Here is a 16,548-nt window from a genome sequence, read left to right as displayed (position 1 = left end):
AGTCGCTTAAAGTAAAATGGTTTGGTTGTTTGTTTTTTCTTTTTCTTTTTTTAAATTCTGTCTCACATTTTTTTTTCCCTTATCCCAGACTAACTGCTCATGGGGCTTGTGGTGGAAAGGAAGGGTTGCCTGGAAACACAACAGCATCAGTGTTTTCCGCTGTCAAGCATCTCAAAGAGTTTTAAACCCAAATATGAGTGGGTTGACTAATTGGTGCCTCTTAGACCTTTGCATAATACTCTTTGCATCAGTGGAAACTGTCATGCAGCAAAAGAACTGTGATATTAATCATGTCTGTGTGTGGAATTTCAATCGATTTGAATGCGAGGGGGCAGTTTAATGAGTCCACACACAAAAAACTAAAAAACTGATTTAAATGAGGTTGATCTTTCCTTCAGTGTTGTCCGCTTGTGCACCTTGACACCACTTCCAGGACTCTGTGCCTTGTTCTGACCTCTTTCTTGCACATGGACCATTTCAACAAAGTAAATTGCACAAACCTCTAATTAAGTGACAAACTAACCTGAAGTGATAATAGCTGCGCTTGGTTCTGTAGGCAAATACGCAGTGTCCAAGAGGATGGTGACTTAGGGCTGGAACATAAACATTGGCTTGTTGTTTTTCCTGCACTTCAATTTTCTATTCAGTTTCATTTTTATGGCATCAGTTCAGAAAGCGCTTTATCCTAGAAGGCACAAATATTCTATGCTATTAGAGAAAAGTCCCCTATGAGCAGCACTTGGCAATAATGAGAAAGGGAGATCCATTTCAACAGGAAGAGACGTGCAGCAGAATCAGGCTTGGGGAGGGGCAGGGCCATCTGCTGCAACAGGTTTGGGGCTGAGGGGAAAGATGAGACAGAAAAGAAGAAGCATAGAGTTATTGTGAACGGGCCCCCCAGGGTCAGTGAAGGCTTCCGTTGTAATATCCTGAGGCTTCTGAGGGAAAACATTTAATGCCAGATGTTAAAAATGCCAAACAGCAGGTTGCCAGTGTGTCCCTACTCACACTGAATTGAAATTGCAGGCATTTTTGGGTAAAACAATGCAATCTTCAATTTCCAGATTTGGGTCCATGAGACTTGGTTCTCTTTCCCAATAAGAAATTCAGTTTGCAAGTTTGAAATGACACAGTGGAGGCGATCCCTCACGCATTACAGGTGTGCACAAGTATTCAGCACAGGACTTCACCAACGATCTTACACTACTAATACATTACTTTGGCATTAATTCACAGCATGGCCTTAGATGCACAGTAACAAAATTACTTGTTAACAATAAAAACTTTAAGCTATGGCACAGATCCCTTTCCTGATTTTTTTTTTCTTCGTTTTTTCCTTTTAGTGTTTAAAAGTATTATACAGAAAAATGTTAGAGCCGCAGTGATTCCGCTGTAGAAGCATGTATGGGTAGAAACGAGGTTAGATTGAAACAAGCCTGACTGCTCATTACTGCTTTGAAAATCAAGCTCCGGTTACTCAGTTGGGTCTGACATACTCTCAGCTTTAATCTCACTCTGGCTGAGGAGGCTTGTGTTAGCATGTCGTTCCCACAGATGCCTGCAGAGAGTCGATGGTAGGAGCTGCTGTTCCTGTGTTGGCTTTAACTTCCTCTTTACTGTCACGTTCTAATCTTTTCATAAAATAAAAATGAAAGTAATTTTCATGTCTCTGAAAAGTTGTAGACCACTCTGTTCCTCACAAAATGAAGAGTGCACGTTACCCTAAACACAGCTGAGGTGTTGTTCAAGTTCTTCTTCTGCTCTGCCCTAGTACAGTTTGAATTTATGACCCAGGAATGAACCCACGAAGAGATTTTAATAATGGTGCTCATTAGAGGTGGGAATCACCATATATCCCACGATACGATATTATCACGATACTTAACGCGCGATACGATATTATTGCAATTTTTAAAAATATTTTGCGATATTCAGATTCTGTACATAAAGGTAAACTTTATCAATATTCATTTTATCTAAGATCAAAGTCTCACACTCAGTCTTTCTCTCATTTCAGTCAGTTTTATTGTTGACAAACTGAACGGTTTGTATTACATACTAGTCCAACTTAACTGAATGCAACCATCTGGTACAATTATAGCTATTCTGAACTATGCAATTTATGATAACTATGCAGCCCATTCAGCAACTGAAGAATTTGAAAGTAAATTAAAACAAAATATAATTTTACATTAAATAAAAAAGTTTTAAACTTAATTAAAATAAAACATGTCTTAAATTAAAAGAAGTAAACTGTCATGTTTATTGCTGCCAAAAAACAAGTTAAACACATTTGGACAGTGAAGGAATGTCAGGATTCTTGCTCAGAAAAAGGATCAACATGCTCTGAAGTCAGAGTTCCAGTCCACAAAAACTTTTTTTGTAACAAAATATCGATTTCTGCTGTCCCTGTATCGATACATTATTAGCAAACAGAATATCACGATACTACACAGTATCGATTTTTTCCCCCACCCCTAGTGCTCATTAAACTGCAGGAGTGAGAAAAGAGCTCTAACACAAGTACCCCAGCCCCATGCTTGAATGCAGAGTGCATACAGAAATAGGAGATATGGCAGACACTCATTCTAATGCTGAACATTTTGGAATTCTAAACAAAGTAATAAAGTTTCAGGAATTGCAGTAACTAATGTAACTGTTTTTCATGTCAGGACAACATTTGCAAGAATTAAAATGATTTAAAAAAAGTGAAGTGAATGGTTGTGATTGAAATCGTTTGTTTTATGTGGCTAATGTGTTGGTTTTATTCATTTTTTGTGTTGCAGCCAGAGAGTGAAGTTTCCACCACTGCAGAGGATTATTCCTCAGAGGTGAGACTTCTTGTAATATAAATCCTCACTTTTTCACAGAAATGTCACACCTGTAGCATGTATGTAGGATCACTTGTGTTTTAATTAACTCCCTTAGCTACAGTTCCACATTTTGTCATTTTATTTGATCATTTTCTTGGAGTCTCTTGGATATTATTTGGGTTTCCAGTGAAAATGGAAACTGTAAATCATAAGACAGAGTGCGATGTTCTCTTTGTTCCTCTTAGCCACTTAATAGTTCAGGAAATATTCTTTGTGGATAAATCGCTTCTCCTCTCATACTGTGTCCTTGCCAGCTGCTGCACACTTTCTTGGACAATAACTGAAATCTGTATTTTTTTTGTTTTGTTTTTTGTTGCTTAATAACACTACATTTTAAATCATTAACAGCCTCTGTTGACTGAGTCTGTAAGATGATTTTATGTTTGACTAGATGGAGAAAAAAAGCAAATTAGGGTATAATTCAAATGTGACTTTAGTTAATGCTTTTAAATAAATGCTTTAGGCTATTTTGGAGAGATTAAACTCTAAAATTATGAGCTCCTCTGTTGCATTTCCCCGATCTTAATGTTTGACGGATAGCCTTGTGAATTAACAGGTAAATGGATGCCTTGATGAGATCACAGAGCACCAAATGATGTCTTCAAAGGATTTTATCTGGGTACAGTAATCTGATCGAGCAGTTCTTTCAGCTCTGCTTTGGCCTTGCTAACACTTGCTGCTGGACCTGACTCTGTTTGCTAAATATTTTAATCTCCTGTAATATTTCCTATAACCCACTAACCACACTTGTTATGTGCCGTACCTGTATGTATGTGAAGTATTTGAAAAGGGAGATGTGGAAAAGAAAAAGAAATCATTACTGTTATAAATGACAAATTTGAAAGCCCAAAAGATTCACATGTTTCCGACTGAACAGAGGTTTGTGACATAGCTTAGGCGTGAATTCTTTGAAGTTGAGATACGGTGGAAGATTAGAGCACAGAAGGTGTTACACAAAGAGCCGTTTTCTTTTAAGTCACCTAGGTGATGTTCGAACTGAGACAGAAACCGGAGAGCTGCTGATCAATACAGCTGAGACAGTGAAACAGCAAAACCAGAAATGTGGTTTCAAGTGCAAAAAGACTTACAGGAGAATACTGAGGATAAACGAAAGACCAAATCAAAGACAAACTATGGGATTAAATGTTGACAGAAGTCTTTTTTTCTTCTTTGCTACAACCCTTTTACATAAAACAGAATCATTAAAGAAAAATCTAATCTTCTTCCCGAATAGAAAACCTTCAACTAAACTTAATAAGAGTATCTTTTGTGTATTCACTGATGAAAGAAAAGATTGGAAAACTTTTTCTTTCAGCAAAAAAAAAAGTTTAATTACAGTGACGTGATCTGTCCCTCTTGTGATTGTTAATAAATCTGAAGAGTTTGACGACTGAGGTTTGTTATCCAGCCTTTTGAAATATGGCAGACAAAGAAATTGAAGGAGGGGAGGAAAAAAATCAGATTTAGATCAAAGCATTTAGCTATCACAGTTATTGTGGGATGAACCTTCTCCATACCAGAAGATTGCATTTGGGAGTGGGAAAGAGGAAGACCACAGATTCATGGATGTAGTGAAGAACGTGTTGAGGGTCCGTGTGATAGAGGGGGATAGTAGGGATGGGGTGAGATGGAGACAGATGATCTGGTTACATGCAAGCCTTTTTCTGCTGTTCATCGATGAAAATAATAATAATCGATAATGGTTACATTGAAGCCTTTTTTAATTACTACAGTGAAGTGGAGAGATGGAGTGGGAGGGGGCACACAGCAGAAGGTTGCAGGTCAAAGTTGAACCCAAGCTGCTAAGTTTAGCACAGAGTAAGATGCTCACCTGCTCAACCTGTGAGCTAAACCGGCGCTCAGTTCTCATTCTTTTAACACAGAAAGTAGATCAGTAATTGGTCAGTAAGGGAGCTGATGGAAAAATGAACCTTACAGGCAGAATCGTAAAAACATGGGTCTCAGCAGAAACTTATAAATATTCATACCCGCCTCATTAAAGGCCTCATTAACTCCTAATCTAATTCGAATTCTGAGCCTTTCTACGATTCAGTAAAACGTATCATTTACAGTAAGTTTCAAGGCTGTGTCGTTTTGAATAACAATGCTTTGAAACCTCAATAGGTAATAAATATGCATTATATTTTGTGCATTTGCTTTCATGTTGCTTATCTCATCTAACTTGAAAGCTGTTGCTATTTGGTGGCGACTAACTGCTAAGCTTGTTCTAAAACCTTATCGTCTATTCCTGTGAATGCCATATTGGTTCTTCATGGTATTTTCCTGCTCAGGAGGAGGTGGAGTCCCTGCAACAGGTGACAAAAGGTGGTACGAGGCAGGATTTGGAGGATGCGCTAGAGGCCAAGACGCGGGCAGTGGAGGAGCTGAGTCGAGAGCTTGACGAAATCAGGTCTGCGTTTGGTGCAGAAGGCATGCAGCAGGTAAGGATTTTTAGCACAACGCTGTTCTTCTGCTGCTTCTTCTCCTCCCTGCTTCCTTTAGGGGTCGCCACAGTGGATGGTCTGCCTCCATCTCACCTGATCCCCAGCATCCTTTTCTGTCACACCAACCCTCTGCATGCCCTCCTTCACTACATCCATGAATCTCCACTGTCGTCTTCCTCTTTCCCTCATTACACAGGGTTTAGGTGTTCTCTTTCTCTTCCACTGTCCATTAGCTGGTGTATTGAGAGAATGCGTAGAAAGGAGATGATGCTTTTTAGTAAGTTAAACTAAAAACTAATCAAAATGATTCTTAGGCTTGTTTGTTATTATGTAAGAAGATTAGATTCACTTGTTTGAAAGTCTTGACATTGTCTCCTGTAATTTATTGATTATCCCAGGATGGCAGACATATGTGCACATAGTGTGTGCTACTACTCGATTTCATCAGCATCCATCTGTATCCCTGAGTGATCGTTTAGTCTTCCAAGGCTTTAGGCCATAACAAAGTACAGTGGCTCCACCAATTAAACTCAGAAGCCAATTTTGAGGTCCATACTCAAATCCCAAGTGATCAGAAGGGAAACTTTTGTAATAATGGAAATTTCATAAGGTGCACAAAGTGATGAAATTGGGGAGGAATTTCTTTTCTTTTCTTAATTTAAGCCCTTTTGAAATTTTTCCATTTATTTTTAATTGATAGAGTCAGAACGTTATAATCACACCTGACATTTAAACAGTTTCACAATGAGTTTAAAGTTATCAAGATGGGGAATATTTTTATTCCTGACCTTTACCTCCTTGGCAGTGCTATAGTTCAACCTGTATGTGCACGTTTCCTTTTATTGCTTCAAACACCAGCTCATTCATCTCTTTTTTTCAGTCATATATATATGAGTATTAACTGGTTAAGCTGTGTAAATTGACGATTTCACTTAATTCCATTTTAAATTTATAGCTGCAGGAGTTTGAAGCAGCACTGAAGCAGCGAGATGGCATCATCACCCAGCTCACATCCAACCTGCAGCAGGCCCGTAAAGAGAAAGACGAGATCATGAAAGAGTTTTTGGAGCTGACCGAGCAAAGCCAAAAACTACAAATTCAGTTCCAGCAGGTAAAAATACTTTCATATTTATCAACCGAACTGTTTATCTGTTCTGTACTTCTTATGCTTTTAATATGATACTTTTGTTTGTAATTTAAAGTCTAATAAGCAATACATATTTGTGATAAGGTGGTCTTATAACCTTTAAAAACTGGACCTGTGTTTTTCCCCTTTATTTTTTGTACCGACTTATCTGACTGGTCATCACAGCTGCAGGCAGGTGAATCACTGAGGAATACGAGCCACAGCAGCACCGCGGCTGATCTTCTACAGGCCCGGCAGCAGCTTGTTCAGCACCAACAGCAGCTGGACGAGATGAATGTTGAGGTCAGAAAACTCCAGGAAGAGATCAGTGAGATGGAGTCGGTAAGAAGTTGCCTTGTCTGTTACGCTACATGTTAATATTTTTGTGTTTAATTAAATTGGTTGCACAGTGTGTTTTTTAAATGTAGCCCAAGCATTTCTAAGATGTAATTGTCTTCGTAGTCAGGGAGAAGAGCTGAAGAATCATTTGTCCAAAGGATAAATGAAAAGGACTTGCTGATTGCTCAACAAGAAAACCTTATTTCGAGTCAGGAGCAGTCACTGACAGAGTTGAGAGCAGCAGAGGGGTCTTTTGCACAAACACTGAGGGAGAAAAATCAGTTAATTTCAGAGCAAACTGCAATAATCACAGAACATGAGCGGTCACTGACTCTGCTCAGAGATGAACTTGCTCATGTGGGAAGGACTACAGATGAGAATATTATACCGCAGTCAGATGAGAAAGATCTCATTATAGCAGAGAAGGAGACAGTCATTTTAGAACGTGACTGTTCTGTTACGCAGCTCGAAGATGAGCTGGAGACCTCAGAGAAACATCTGCGCAAGCTCCAACAGCGAATGGCTGTAAAGGAATCTGAGCTGGAAAAATGTCTGGATGAGTTGGAAAGCACAAGGTCTGACTTGGAGAGTTATAAAAATGAAGTAGAGAGTTGTAAATTACAACTGGAGACGGAGCAAAAGGAGTTGGAAATTTGTAAGAGTGAACTTGTGACCTCCAGACAGAAAGAGCGAATGTCATCTAATGAAATCATGCAGCTCATGGGCACAGTCGAAGATCTGCAGAAGCGTTGTCACCGGGGCAGCATGTCTGAGAGTGACACCGTTCAAAAAATGCAGGGAGAGACCGAGAGGAAGCTGGAGCTTCTCAGGGCGGAGCTGGACGAGATGTACGGCCAGCAAATTGTCCAGATGAAGCAGGAGCTTAATTTGCAGCATGCAGCGAGAGTGCAGCAAATGACTGAGCAACATCACGCAGAGCTCGAGCTTCTAAAAGCTCAACAACTGTCCCAAACTCCCACTGGCAGTGCTGCTGAGGTGGGTGCACTTAACACTAAGATTAGGGAGCTCCAAGAAACTTTAGAGCAGTTTCAATCTATGCACGAAAAAGCCAGACATGAGCTTAGCGAAGTAGCCAGAGAGAAGGTCAGCCTGCAGGCCAGGGTGGATGGTCTTCTTCAAGAGCTGCATTTAGCTAACGACAAAGTGGAGCAGGTATCCCACAGTCTTCTCTCTCAGGAAAGCCAAAAAGTTGAGCTGCAGCAGCTCCAAGAGACCATTGACAATCTGAGGAGTGAGCTGTCTGCTGCTCAGGAAGCCGCACAAGAAGCTGAAACTAAACATGAATCTGAAATAACCAATTACAAGATTAAGCTGGAGATGATGGAGAGGGAAAAGGATGCTGTGCTGGACCGCATGGCAGAGTCACAGGAAGCAGAGCTGGAACGACTGAGGACCCAGCTTCTGTTTAGTCATGAAGAAGAGCTCACCAATCTGAGGGAAGACTTGCAAAGAGAGAACTTCTTAAACACAGAAAACCTTCTCAATGAAGCTGCTATCAAACACGAGAAAGCGCTGGATGAGCTGCGTGCTGGTTATGAAGAAGAAGTGTGTTTGTTACAAAGGGAGAAAGCAGAATTTGCCACAGAACGGGATGAACTTTTGCACCAGATTCTTGGACTCAAAGAAGACCTGAAGATGGCTTTGCACAGCTCTAAAACAGACAAGCTCGTCCAGCAGCTCCAAGAGCTCCAGGTCGAGCTTGAGGAACTCAGAAAGGGTGGAGAAGAACGAGCAAGAATGGAGACTGAAATGCATACAATACTAAAAAAGACGGACGTACTTGAAAACCAAGCAAAAGAGCGAGAGCAGCACTGGGAGAACAAGCTTAAAGAGCATGAACAGGAAAAGGAGACGCTGATCCAATCAAATAACACTTTGAAAGAAGAGATTAGCTCAAAAATCACGAAAATTGAGACACTCACGGCAGAGAACAATCAAATCCAGCAACAAGTAGCGGAGCTTAGGGAAGAAGTAGAAAAGCAGAGAACTACTTTCTCTTTTGCTGAAAAGAATTTCGAGGTCAATTATCAGGAGCTGAAGGAAGAGTACAAGTGTCTCATTGAGGCAAAGACGCAGCTGGAAGAGAGGACACGGAAGGAGACGCTTGAATTTGAGGCAAAAATTGCCAGCCTTCAGTCACAGATTCGAGAGCTGGAGGAGAGCAGCAACATGGAGGACACAACTGATAAAGCTGTGATTGAAAAACACTCTACTGAACTAATGGAGAAGCTTAATGTTACTTTGAATGAGAAGGAAAGCCTGACTGGAAGGCTTTCTGAAGTTACAGAGCAATTAATGTTTACAGAGAGCAAAGTGGGACAACTGGAAGAAGAGCTGATGAAAGTGAGACGAGAAAACTCGGCGGTCATTGCCCGAAATGAAATCCTAGAGAAGGAACTGGAAAAGGAGCAGGAGATTACGACAGAGCAGATAAGAGGGCAGGATGCCCAGAGAAAAGCTAAGCTCCAGGAAGATGAGGCAGCTCTTGAGCCAGTTTGTTCTTCGGTGGATCATCACATTCAGATTCAGTCTCTGCAGGAAGAGATCAAGGCTCTTCAGTCCCTCTTACAGGCAGCTGAACACGAGAGAGACGCCATTCGGCTGACTCTGGAGCTCAACAGGCTCTCACAGACTCCGTCCCCGGCAGCGGTGCAGTCCTCGGGGGAGGGACCTGTTGAAGGACGAGCCTCCCCGCAGAAATCCTCAGGCTCAGGGTCAAGCAGGCGCAAGAGGCGGCAGAGGTCGAAGCAGGAGCGCAAAGTGGGCTCAGCTCTTTCAGAAAGCAGAGAAGAAAGACAAGGGGAGGAGAAAGAGGAGGCAGCGACTGAAGAAGAGAGAGCTAAAAGTGCTGCAGAGGATGAGATGCAGCCTCAGATGGAGAGACAGGTTGCGTCTCGTTCAGGAGAGGGGGCCGGTAAGGAGGACTCCACTGACGGATACCAGGGAGACGGAGGCAGAGGCTACATCAGCAGAGAGGTAGGCACTCACATGTATCTGCTGCAGCACGCTGCTACCGTTTTCCTTTGCCTTTTTTACAGTATATGTCTAAATGATGAAAGAGCTTGTGAAAAGAGTTAAAACTGCATCACAATTAATGCTGGGGTACTTGGTGTTAACACTGTTGTTATTATTATTATTATTATTATTAGCTTTGTAAAAAAAAAATGTGCTGATTGTGTATTCGTAGCCAGATCTTGCTGAAATATTGAAGAGAATGTGACTGAGGCGTTTCAGCGCTGACATATTTTTCTCTGTAGTGAGACACAGTTATGATTGCAGATTGCCTTCAGGCTTGCTCTGAAAGGTAGCACTGAGCAACATAGTCAGGCTGCTGTGCTGAAAGATACAGTTTCAAGTTTAACCATTCAGCGAGGTAATTGTGGGAAATATGCACGCTCAATGCAGCATGCATGTTGCATTGAAGTGTCCATTGATATTCTGCTCATTTCTACTTTTTAAAGAGGCGCTATTCAATATTTATAATCAGCTCCTCCTCAAACTCCGCGTAATAATGCTGCTTTTTAAAATGGCTGGAAATGGGGAAGAAAAGCAGTCAGCGAGTCTTCTGATAGCTTTGAATCATTGCAGTTGTGCAGAAATGTGTACATTCTAGTTTCTTTCCATCTTGCAGGGAGTGAAGGGTTTGAGGTGAGAAGCCATTTTAACCCAGTCACTTCTGTGTCTGTGTCACAAATGCACAAAGAGTACAAAAAGATCGTGTACGGTGTCTGTCTGCCATTTTCACATCTGTGCCTCGTCATTAGTTTCTCTCACCTCCTGGGTTGGAAAAGCCAAACATGCAAAACCCCCAAAATACAAAAAAAGCAAGGGTTAAAAATGTAACGCAGCACTTTAAAGTTTTACTTTAGTAGATATGTAGTTGATTTGCAGTGTAAGAGCCACATTTCTATTTAAAGGACTTTACTGATGTTCTGTGCAGAGTTAATACTGGGTTAAACAGGAGATTATAAAATCCCTGCATCCTTTGTAAAGTGTAGTGGATACTTTTAGGAAAGAGTTACTAGATGTACTCCATGCTCCCACTCAGGAAGTGATCCATAGCAGTGCATCTTACATTTCTGTTCATCGCTGTCTTATTTGTGAGCGCTTGTGGGAAAATATCAGCTTTAAAAACTACAATACATTTACTTTGCTTGCTTCTTTAGGTGAGCGGACATGGGCCGACCGGAGGCTCGGAGCACGCTGTCGAGGGAGAGCCGACCGAACATGTAAATGTCACTTAAGCTCACATCTTGCCTTTTGGTTTTCAGTTGCTTTGATGCATCAAACAGCGCGATGTAAAGGTCAAAATATTTTTTAAAAAACAACCCGCTCATACAGCTGCAGTACAGTGCAACCTGTGCTTTTATCCTACACCCGTCTGATGAATAAATTCCTCCTGTTCACGAGTAGGTACAGGCAACGAGATTTGATCATTTCCACACTCGACGTGCCTCAAATTATCAAGTGGATGTGCTTGTTGTGTAGGCAGAAAATTTTCACCAGGCAAAATGAAAAATAAACTCTGCATCAGCAGTCGTATCAGACGGCCTCACGAAAAATTGAAAATAAAAATTGTCATCAGAGGAAAAGCATGCTGTAAGGAATACAGTAAGGGAGGGAAAGTCTGTTTCTCAAAGTAAAATGGTCCTTGATGTCAAGGAGCAGCTGGGGATAATCCTTGACAGTACCCGAGGCGGTTGCTGAAGAGAGAAGCTAACAAAGTGTGCAGGTTTCTGTGCAAAAAAATATGCTCCTAAAATCTCTGTAAACATGTAAAAACCTCAGTTTAACATTAGGAACTAGACTGTAGACTACTTCTTAATAAAACCACTCCATTCCCACTTTAGCAAGTCTCTTAAAAACAAATATGGGAATTGTTTTATATATTTGAGCTTTTCCTTTTTCAGTATTTGGAGTAAAAATATGTCATTTTGTAGCAGCGTCACATAATAGCACAGCTGCCATCTGCTTGTTAGGCACTGACCATCTCTCATCTGCATGTTTTTAAGCAGCAGCATCTGCATAGCTACAGGTTTGAAAAGAGTCTGCTCTGCATCCGTCAGGTGTAGTGCGAACGGGGAGATGGCGTCATTAAAGTACACCCTGTTCAGAATGTAGAGTGCACTTTAAAACGTTTGACATCAAAGGTAACAGAATCGCAGGTTCACAAGTGTGTAACCATAATGAGTTTGTGCTAATGCACGATGCATAATTAGAGAGAGAAGCCTCACCGTGGGCCTTTTGTTCCTCGTTAAAGAAGTGATAATAGCAGACCTCACATCCTAAACACAGATGGCTCGTATCACGGCTCCGCCAAACAAATATGATTGCTGGCGTTATGTTATTTAATAATTTATGTCTTCTGGTTATTACATTAATGTAGTATTCTGCATAATTTAATTTGTGGTCAATTATAACTGATATGTGATTATATTTAATTCTCTTTTTTTCCTTTGTATATAAATATCATAATTCTGTACTTGTGTGTGTATATATATTTAATAGCATATATATACTGAATATCTGTATGAAAAGACACATCCCATTATGGGTTATTTGATGTTGATGAGATGATCTCTTCTTCCTGCTTTAAGGGTGAGTGCAGGTTGCAAATGGAGGCCCAGCGCATTAGCCTGTCTCAGATCCACGCTGCCCAGTTTGAGCTGCTGCAGGAGGAGACCGATGCCCGCACACGCTCTCTGGAGCTGCAGCTGCAGGGCTTGAAAGATCGCGGTGCGCAGGGTGAGCAGATAGAGAGCTTTGTGTGCATCTGTGTTTGTGGCAAAGCAGAGCAGCAATCTGATGGGCTCATGTGTCCTCCACGATTTTGTTTTTAATACTGCCTGCTTATAGTTACACATCAAAACCTTTATGATTTTATATTACCTACATAATTTTTGTGCTTGTTTTTCTTAGATGAACAAAAAAGCTTCAAATACCAGGATGTGATGCAAGCCGTGTCTGAAGAATGCACTGCGATTATTCTGGTAATTACTAAGGAATAATATTTGAATTTGGTGAATCCTTGCCCTTTTTTTAAAAAAGAAAGTGTGGTGCTTCATTATTATCTCATTCAGCCTCATCTTTGTTTCTTTTTAGTCTTTTCAAAAAATCTTTGGTGAAAAGTTTTTGGTGAGCGTCGATGTAGAGAGCAAGCCGCTCACTTCAGAGGAACAACCAGTAACTAGTGACTCCACCTCCATGATCCTGGAGGCCAGAGGTACGCTTTTAACGAGTACATTAAACAAATATTGCATGTAATAAAACACATGAGTCTCCTGAATGCGGCACCACGGGGTCACCGTTAATTACTGTGTGGCTACTAAATGCTTTTACCTCACCCGCTGCAGGTGCACACTCGGATACAAAAACAAAATGTAACCCTTCTTTTTATTTTTCTTTCTTTTTATTTTTAGAGCTTTACAGAGAGCTTCAGCAGGTCAGAGAGAGGATTGAGCAGGAACATCGTCGACTCTCACAGCTCCAGGCTCTGCTGAGAGACGATGGGAACAAGGTAGAAACTTACTCACCCGCAGCCACAAGCTGTGCTTCAGTTCTACACTACAAGCTAATTCCAGCCAAGCTTTGAGCTTTTGTTTTATCACAATCAAATATTTCATTATCAAATATTTGAATATGTTCACAGCAGAAATAATGAGAATTGTTTATGTAGTTTCATTGGCTGTGAAATTTCTTAATTAGCAGGTTGGACTGCATGCATCAGTGCATGAATTGTGCTGTATCATTTTATGTTAGTATAAAACTGAAAAGTAAAAGGTTTTGCTATGGAAATTATTCTATATGGGAAATAATATTTTATAGCTCTGAAGTGTTTGTTTTGAGGACCAGTAAAAATTAAAGTATGCATGGAAGAGCCCCACTAAATCTGTTGTTTTCCAGATGAATGAACTGCAGACAGCGTTCAGTGAGCTGAAGAGCAACAGTGAGAAGGAGATCTCTGATCTCCGAGAACAGGTCGCCTCTTTAAGCCCCTCAGCAAGCAAAGGTAAATCTGGAGTTCATTTTTCTGATAAAAAATTAAACGCTATTATATGTCAAAGCTCATGTAAGTGTGTAATAATAATAATAATAATACATCTTAAAGATCCCAGGTTTAGGATCACTATTATTCGTTCTCTTGTAAGCTGTCTGCAGCTGCAGGCTTTAAAGTGTTGCAGAGTTGTGCTGTTGAAGTGTGTGATGATTTTTGTGCCCAGAAGGTCCCTCATACTTTGAGCTGGTGTCTTGGTTACATGGTGCATTTTAATTTTTGCATAAACTGCTTTGTATTCAGACTGTTTCGCAAATGTGTATAAAAGAATGCAAATGCAATGCAGTAAACAGCAAAACAACGTTTTGACTCTTCTGTCCAGAAATATTTAGTTTATCTTTTACCTGTAAATGTTATTGTGACCAAGTTATTTCTCTGCTCATTCATTTCTTGCTAGATATATGCATGTAGGCTTTTGGCACTGCAGCAGGCTGCATTCCCAGAACAAACATAAAAGTATCTTCTAATCAATTTAAATCTCTGATGCTTTCTAGTTTCACATTTCACCTCTGTATCGATTAGATCTGGAGGAGCTGCCCGGTGCATCTACTTCCCTGACCATGGAGTTGCAGAGGCTGAAGGCCGAGGCCAAGGAGAAGCAGCTGAAGCTGGAGGAGAGTCACAGGCAAGAGATGGAGCGTCTCAGAGCTCACTACCAGCAGCAGGCCACAGAGACGGAGGAGCGATACGCAACGGAGCTCTTCATGCTGCAGCAGCGACTGCAGGAGGTCACCACCCAATACAGGTGATGCGCCAGTTAAGTGAGACCCTATTTAAATGTTTATACGCATTTTAAGACAAATTAGTTTGTGAAGAAAACTTGCACAGATAAAAACAAGGCATAAGATATTTTTCACTGGGGGGAAAAAAAACCTGTAAAACATTTAAAACCCCGAAGTTAATTTTTATAGATGACTTTACACTCCATTGTTGTTTCATGTGAGACTTTTTAGTTTTTAAACAGCACTGCAGCTGCGCTGATAACATCTCGTGTTTACGTTGAAACACACGGACTCATTTTAATGCTCAGTTGGCCGAGTTTGTGTATGTCAAGTCTGAACAGACAAAGTGACATGAGTGACTGTACTAAAGATAACTTCAAACACAAGCTGGTGTGCACATCCTGTGCAGCACGTGGAAGCTACCTGACCCACTTCAGTTGACAACAAAGCCTTAACTAATGAAATATTCACTAGGCTGCCCACAAACATGTGAAAGTACCTTGTCAGCCTTTACAAGTGGTTTTCAGAGAGAAGGGAGGCAATAAAAAAAGAAATCCACACGCTAAGTGCCATTTTCTTTAATTAAATAACCTTGTGGCCAAATTGTAAGCAGTTGCATCTCAAACATAATCTCTGAACTCTATATATCCTGTGTCTTCCATCAATCCGTTTTCACGCATCCAGCTTTTGGTTTCCGGGGCAGTAAAGTTAGCCTTTATGTGCTAGCTCATGCTTCCTACATACTTTGAGTTAGAGATATGATAAACTAAATACATATTTATATATTTTTAATGCATGAAATCAGTCTCTTTCTTTTTCTTTTATAACTAAGACGCTGCTGCCCTCCACTGTTTGAGATTGTAAATATAAGCTTGTTTTCCTCTCCTGACTTAAGTCTAATAAAAGATTTCCAGAGATGTGGAATTCAGTCACAATTTTATATCCAAGTAAATTATTCTTACGTATATATCTTTACTTAAATTACTCCGTTACTCCATAGGGGCAGGGTTACACTCAGTAATTTTATTTTTTTTGTTTCTAAACATTATTTTAAAATAAATAGTAAATTTACATCAGCAGCGTTTGACTTAATGAACTTCTTGTAAACCTTTTTTTAAAAAGCAAAAATGATGAGTTGCAGCATATTTAATTTTGTTTATTTTATCTGTTAGCCTCATTATTCATTATTGAAAAGATCATTTACATACATTTTTGGACAAAGATACAACGTTTGTGTGAAATGATAGATAAAGCATGCAGGCTCAATGATAATGTAATAAAACTTGAGTTGACGGTTCTCCTTTGTTACTATTTTTTTTATCTGAACAGTGCAATGAATACCCCCCTTTTTTTGTCTCAGAGGTGCTCATCTTTACCCACTCAGCTGTCTTAAACTTTTAAACTTGTTTTACGTCACAGTCGATGCTGACTTTGCATTTTGTCTTTCTGCTTCTCCAGTGTTCCAGAGTCCGGCTCTGAGAGGATGGAGGAGCACAGAGAGGAACTAAAGGTTTGGTTTCCCCACTTCACCCTCTTCCTAAGTCTTCCACGTCACACGCAGCATATCGTAATACAAGCTGAAATATGAACTTGCATTAAGATGCTATGACAGTAAGGGTGGATAGGAGGGAACAGTTGAAGCCTTCAGGGTAAAACGTGCCCTAAATCCCCCGCCTCAGTTCCACAACCAGCATCGAGAGTTAGTCCTATATCTAACGATTAAAAGGGGCTGGATGTTGCATAACGCCGTTTTAACCAAGCGGGCGTATTCTAGTTTCGGTGGCTGCATGAAAGGAGGATTCTGTCTTGCGTGAATGAACTGCGGTCCATTTAAGCCATTTCAACTTCTCTCTTTCCTCAGTTTGTCATTCTTACTCCCTCTGACCTCAAAACTGCATGGCTCATGTTTTCAGGCTCTCACATCCTCACACAGAGATAAGAGAGGAAGATTGACAGAAGTGGGGATAAA

At 40.5% G+C, this 16,548-nt stretch overlaps 1 protein-coding gene across 5 annotated transcripts in view; it reads left to right on the top strand.

The window, feature by feature from the left end:
• akap9 (A kinase (PRKA) anchor protein 9) overlaps nucleotides 1-16,548 on the top strand; it is a 66,977-nt gene that overhangs the window by 12,206 nt on the left and 38,223 nt on the right. For 4 of the 5 annotated variants that reach the window (XM_086280608.1, XM_086280606.1, XM_086280607.1 and 1 more), the window contains exons 3-16: nucleotides 2,787-2,831; nucleotides 3,430-3,492; nucleotides 5,165-5,314; nucleotides 6,273-6,428; nucleotides 6,630-6,785; nucleotides 6,906-9,779; nucleotides 10,970-11,032; nucleotides 12,401-12,548; nucleotides 12,723-12,793; nucleotides 12,906-13,026; nucleotides 13,223-13,320; nucleotides 13,707-13,812; nucleotides 14,380-14,602; nucleotides 16,038-16,089. In XM_086280608.1, the coding sequence (XP_086136734.1) occupies nucleotides 2,787-2,831; nucleotides 3,430-3,492; nucleotides 5,165-5,314; nucleotides 6,273-6,428; nucleotides 6,630-6,785; nucleotides 6,906-9,779; nucleotides 10,970-11,032; nucleotides 12,401-12,548; nucleotides 12,723-12,793; nucleotides 12,906-13,026; nucleotides 13,223-13,320; nucleotides 13,707-13,812; nucleotides 14,380-14,602; nucleotides 16,038-16,089 (4,326 nt within the window). The remainder of the gene's footprint in view (nucleotides 1-2,786; nucleotides 2,832-3,429; nucleotides 3,493-5,164; nucleotides 5,315-6,272; nucleotides 6,429-6,629; nucleotides 6,786-6,905; nucleotides 9,780-10,969; nucleotides 11,033-12,400; nucleotides 12,549-12,722; nucleotides 12,794-12,905; nucleotides 13,027-13,222; nucleotides 13,321-13,706; nucleotides 13,813-14,379; nucleotides 14,603-16,037; nucleotides 16,090-16,548) is intronic. The other variant, XM_086280609.1, reaches the window with a different exon arrangement.

This window comes from Aulonocara sp. 'chitande type north' Nkhata Bay, linkage group LG22 (genome assembly GCF_057382095.1).
Source record: "Aulonocara sp. 'chitande type north' Nkhata Bay isolate Kocher_YH1m ecotype deep benthic linkage group LG22, A_spYH_male_GT1.1, whole genome shotgun sequence".
NCBI lineage: Eukaryota > Metazoa > Chordata > Actinopteri > Cichliformes > Cichlidae > Aulonocara > Aulonocara sp. 'chitande type north' Nkhata Bay.
Note: the sequence above shows the minus strand (reverse complement) of the source record. Positions and strands in the feature narration are given on the sequence as shown.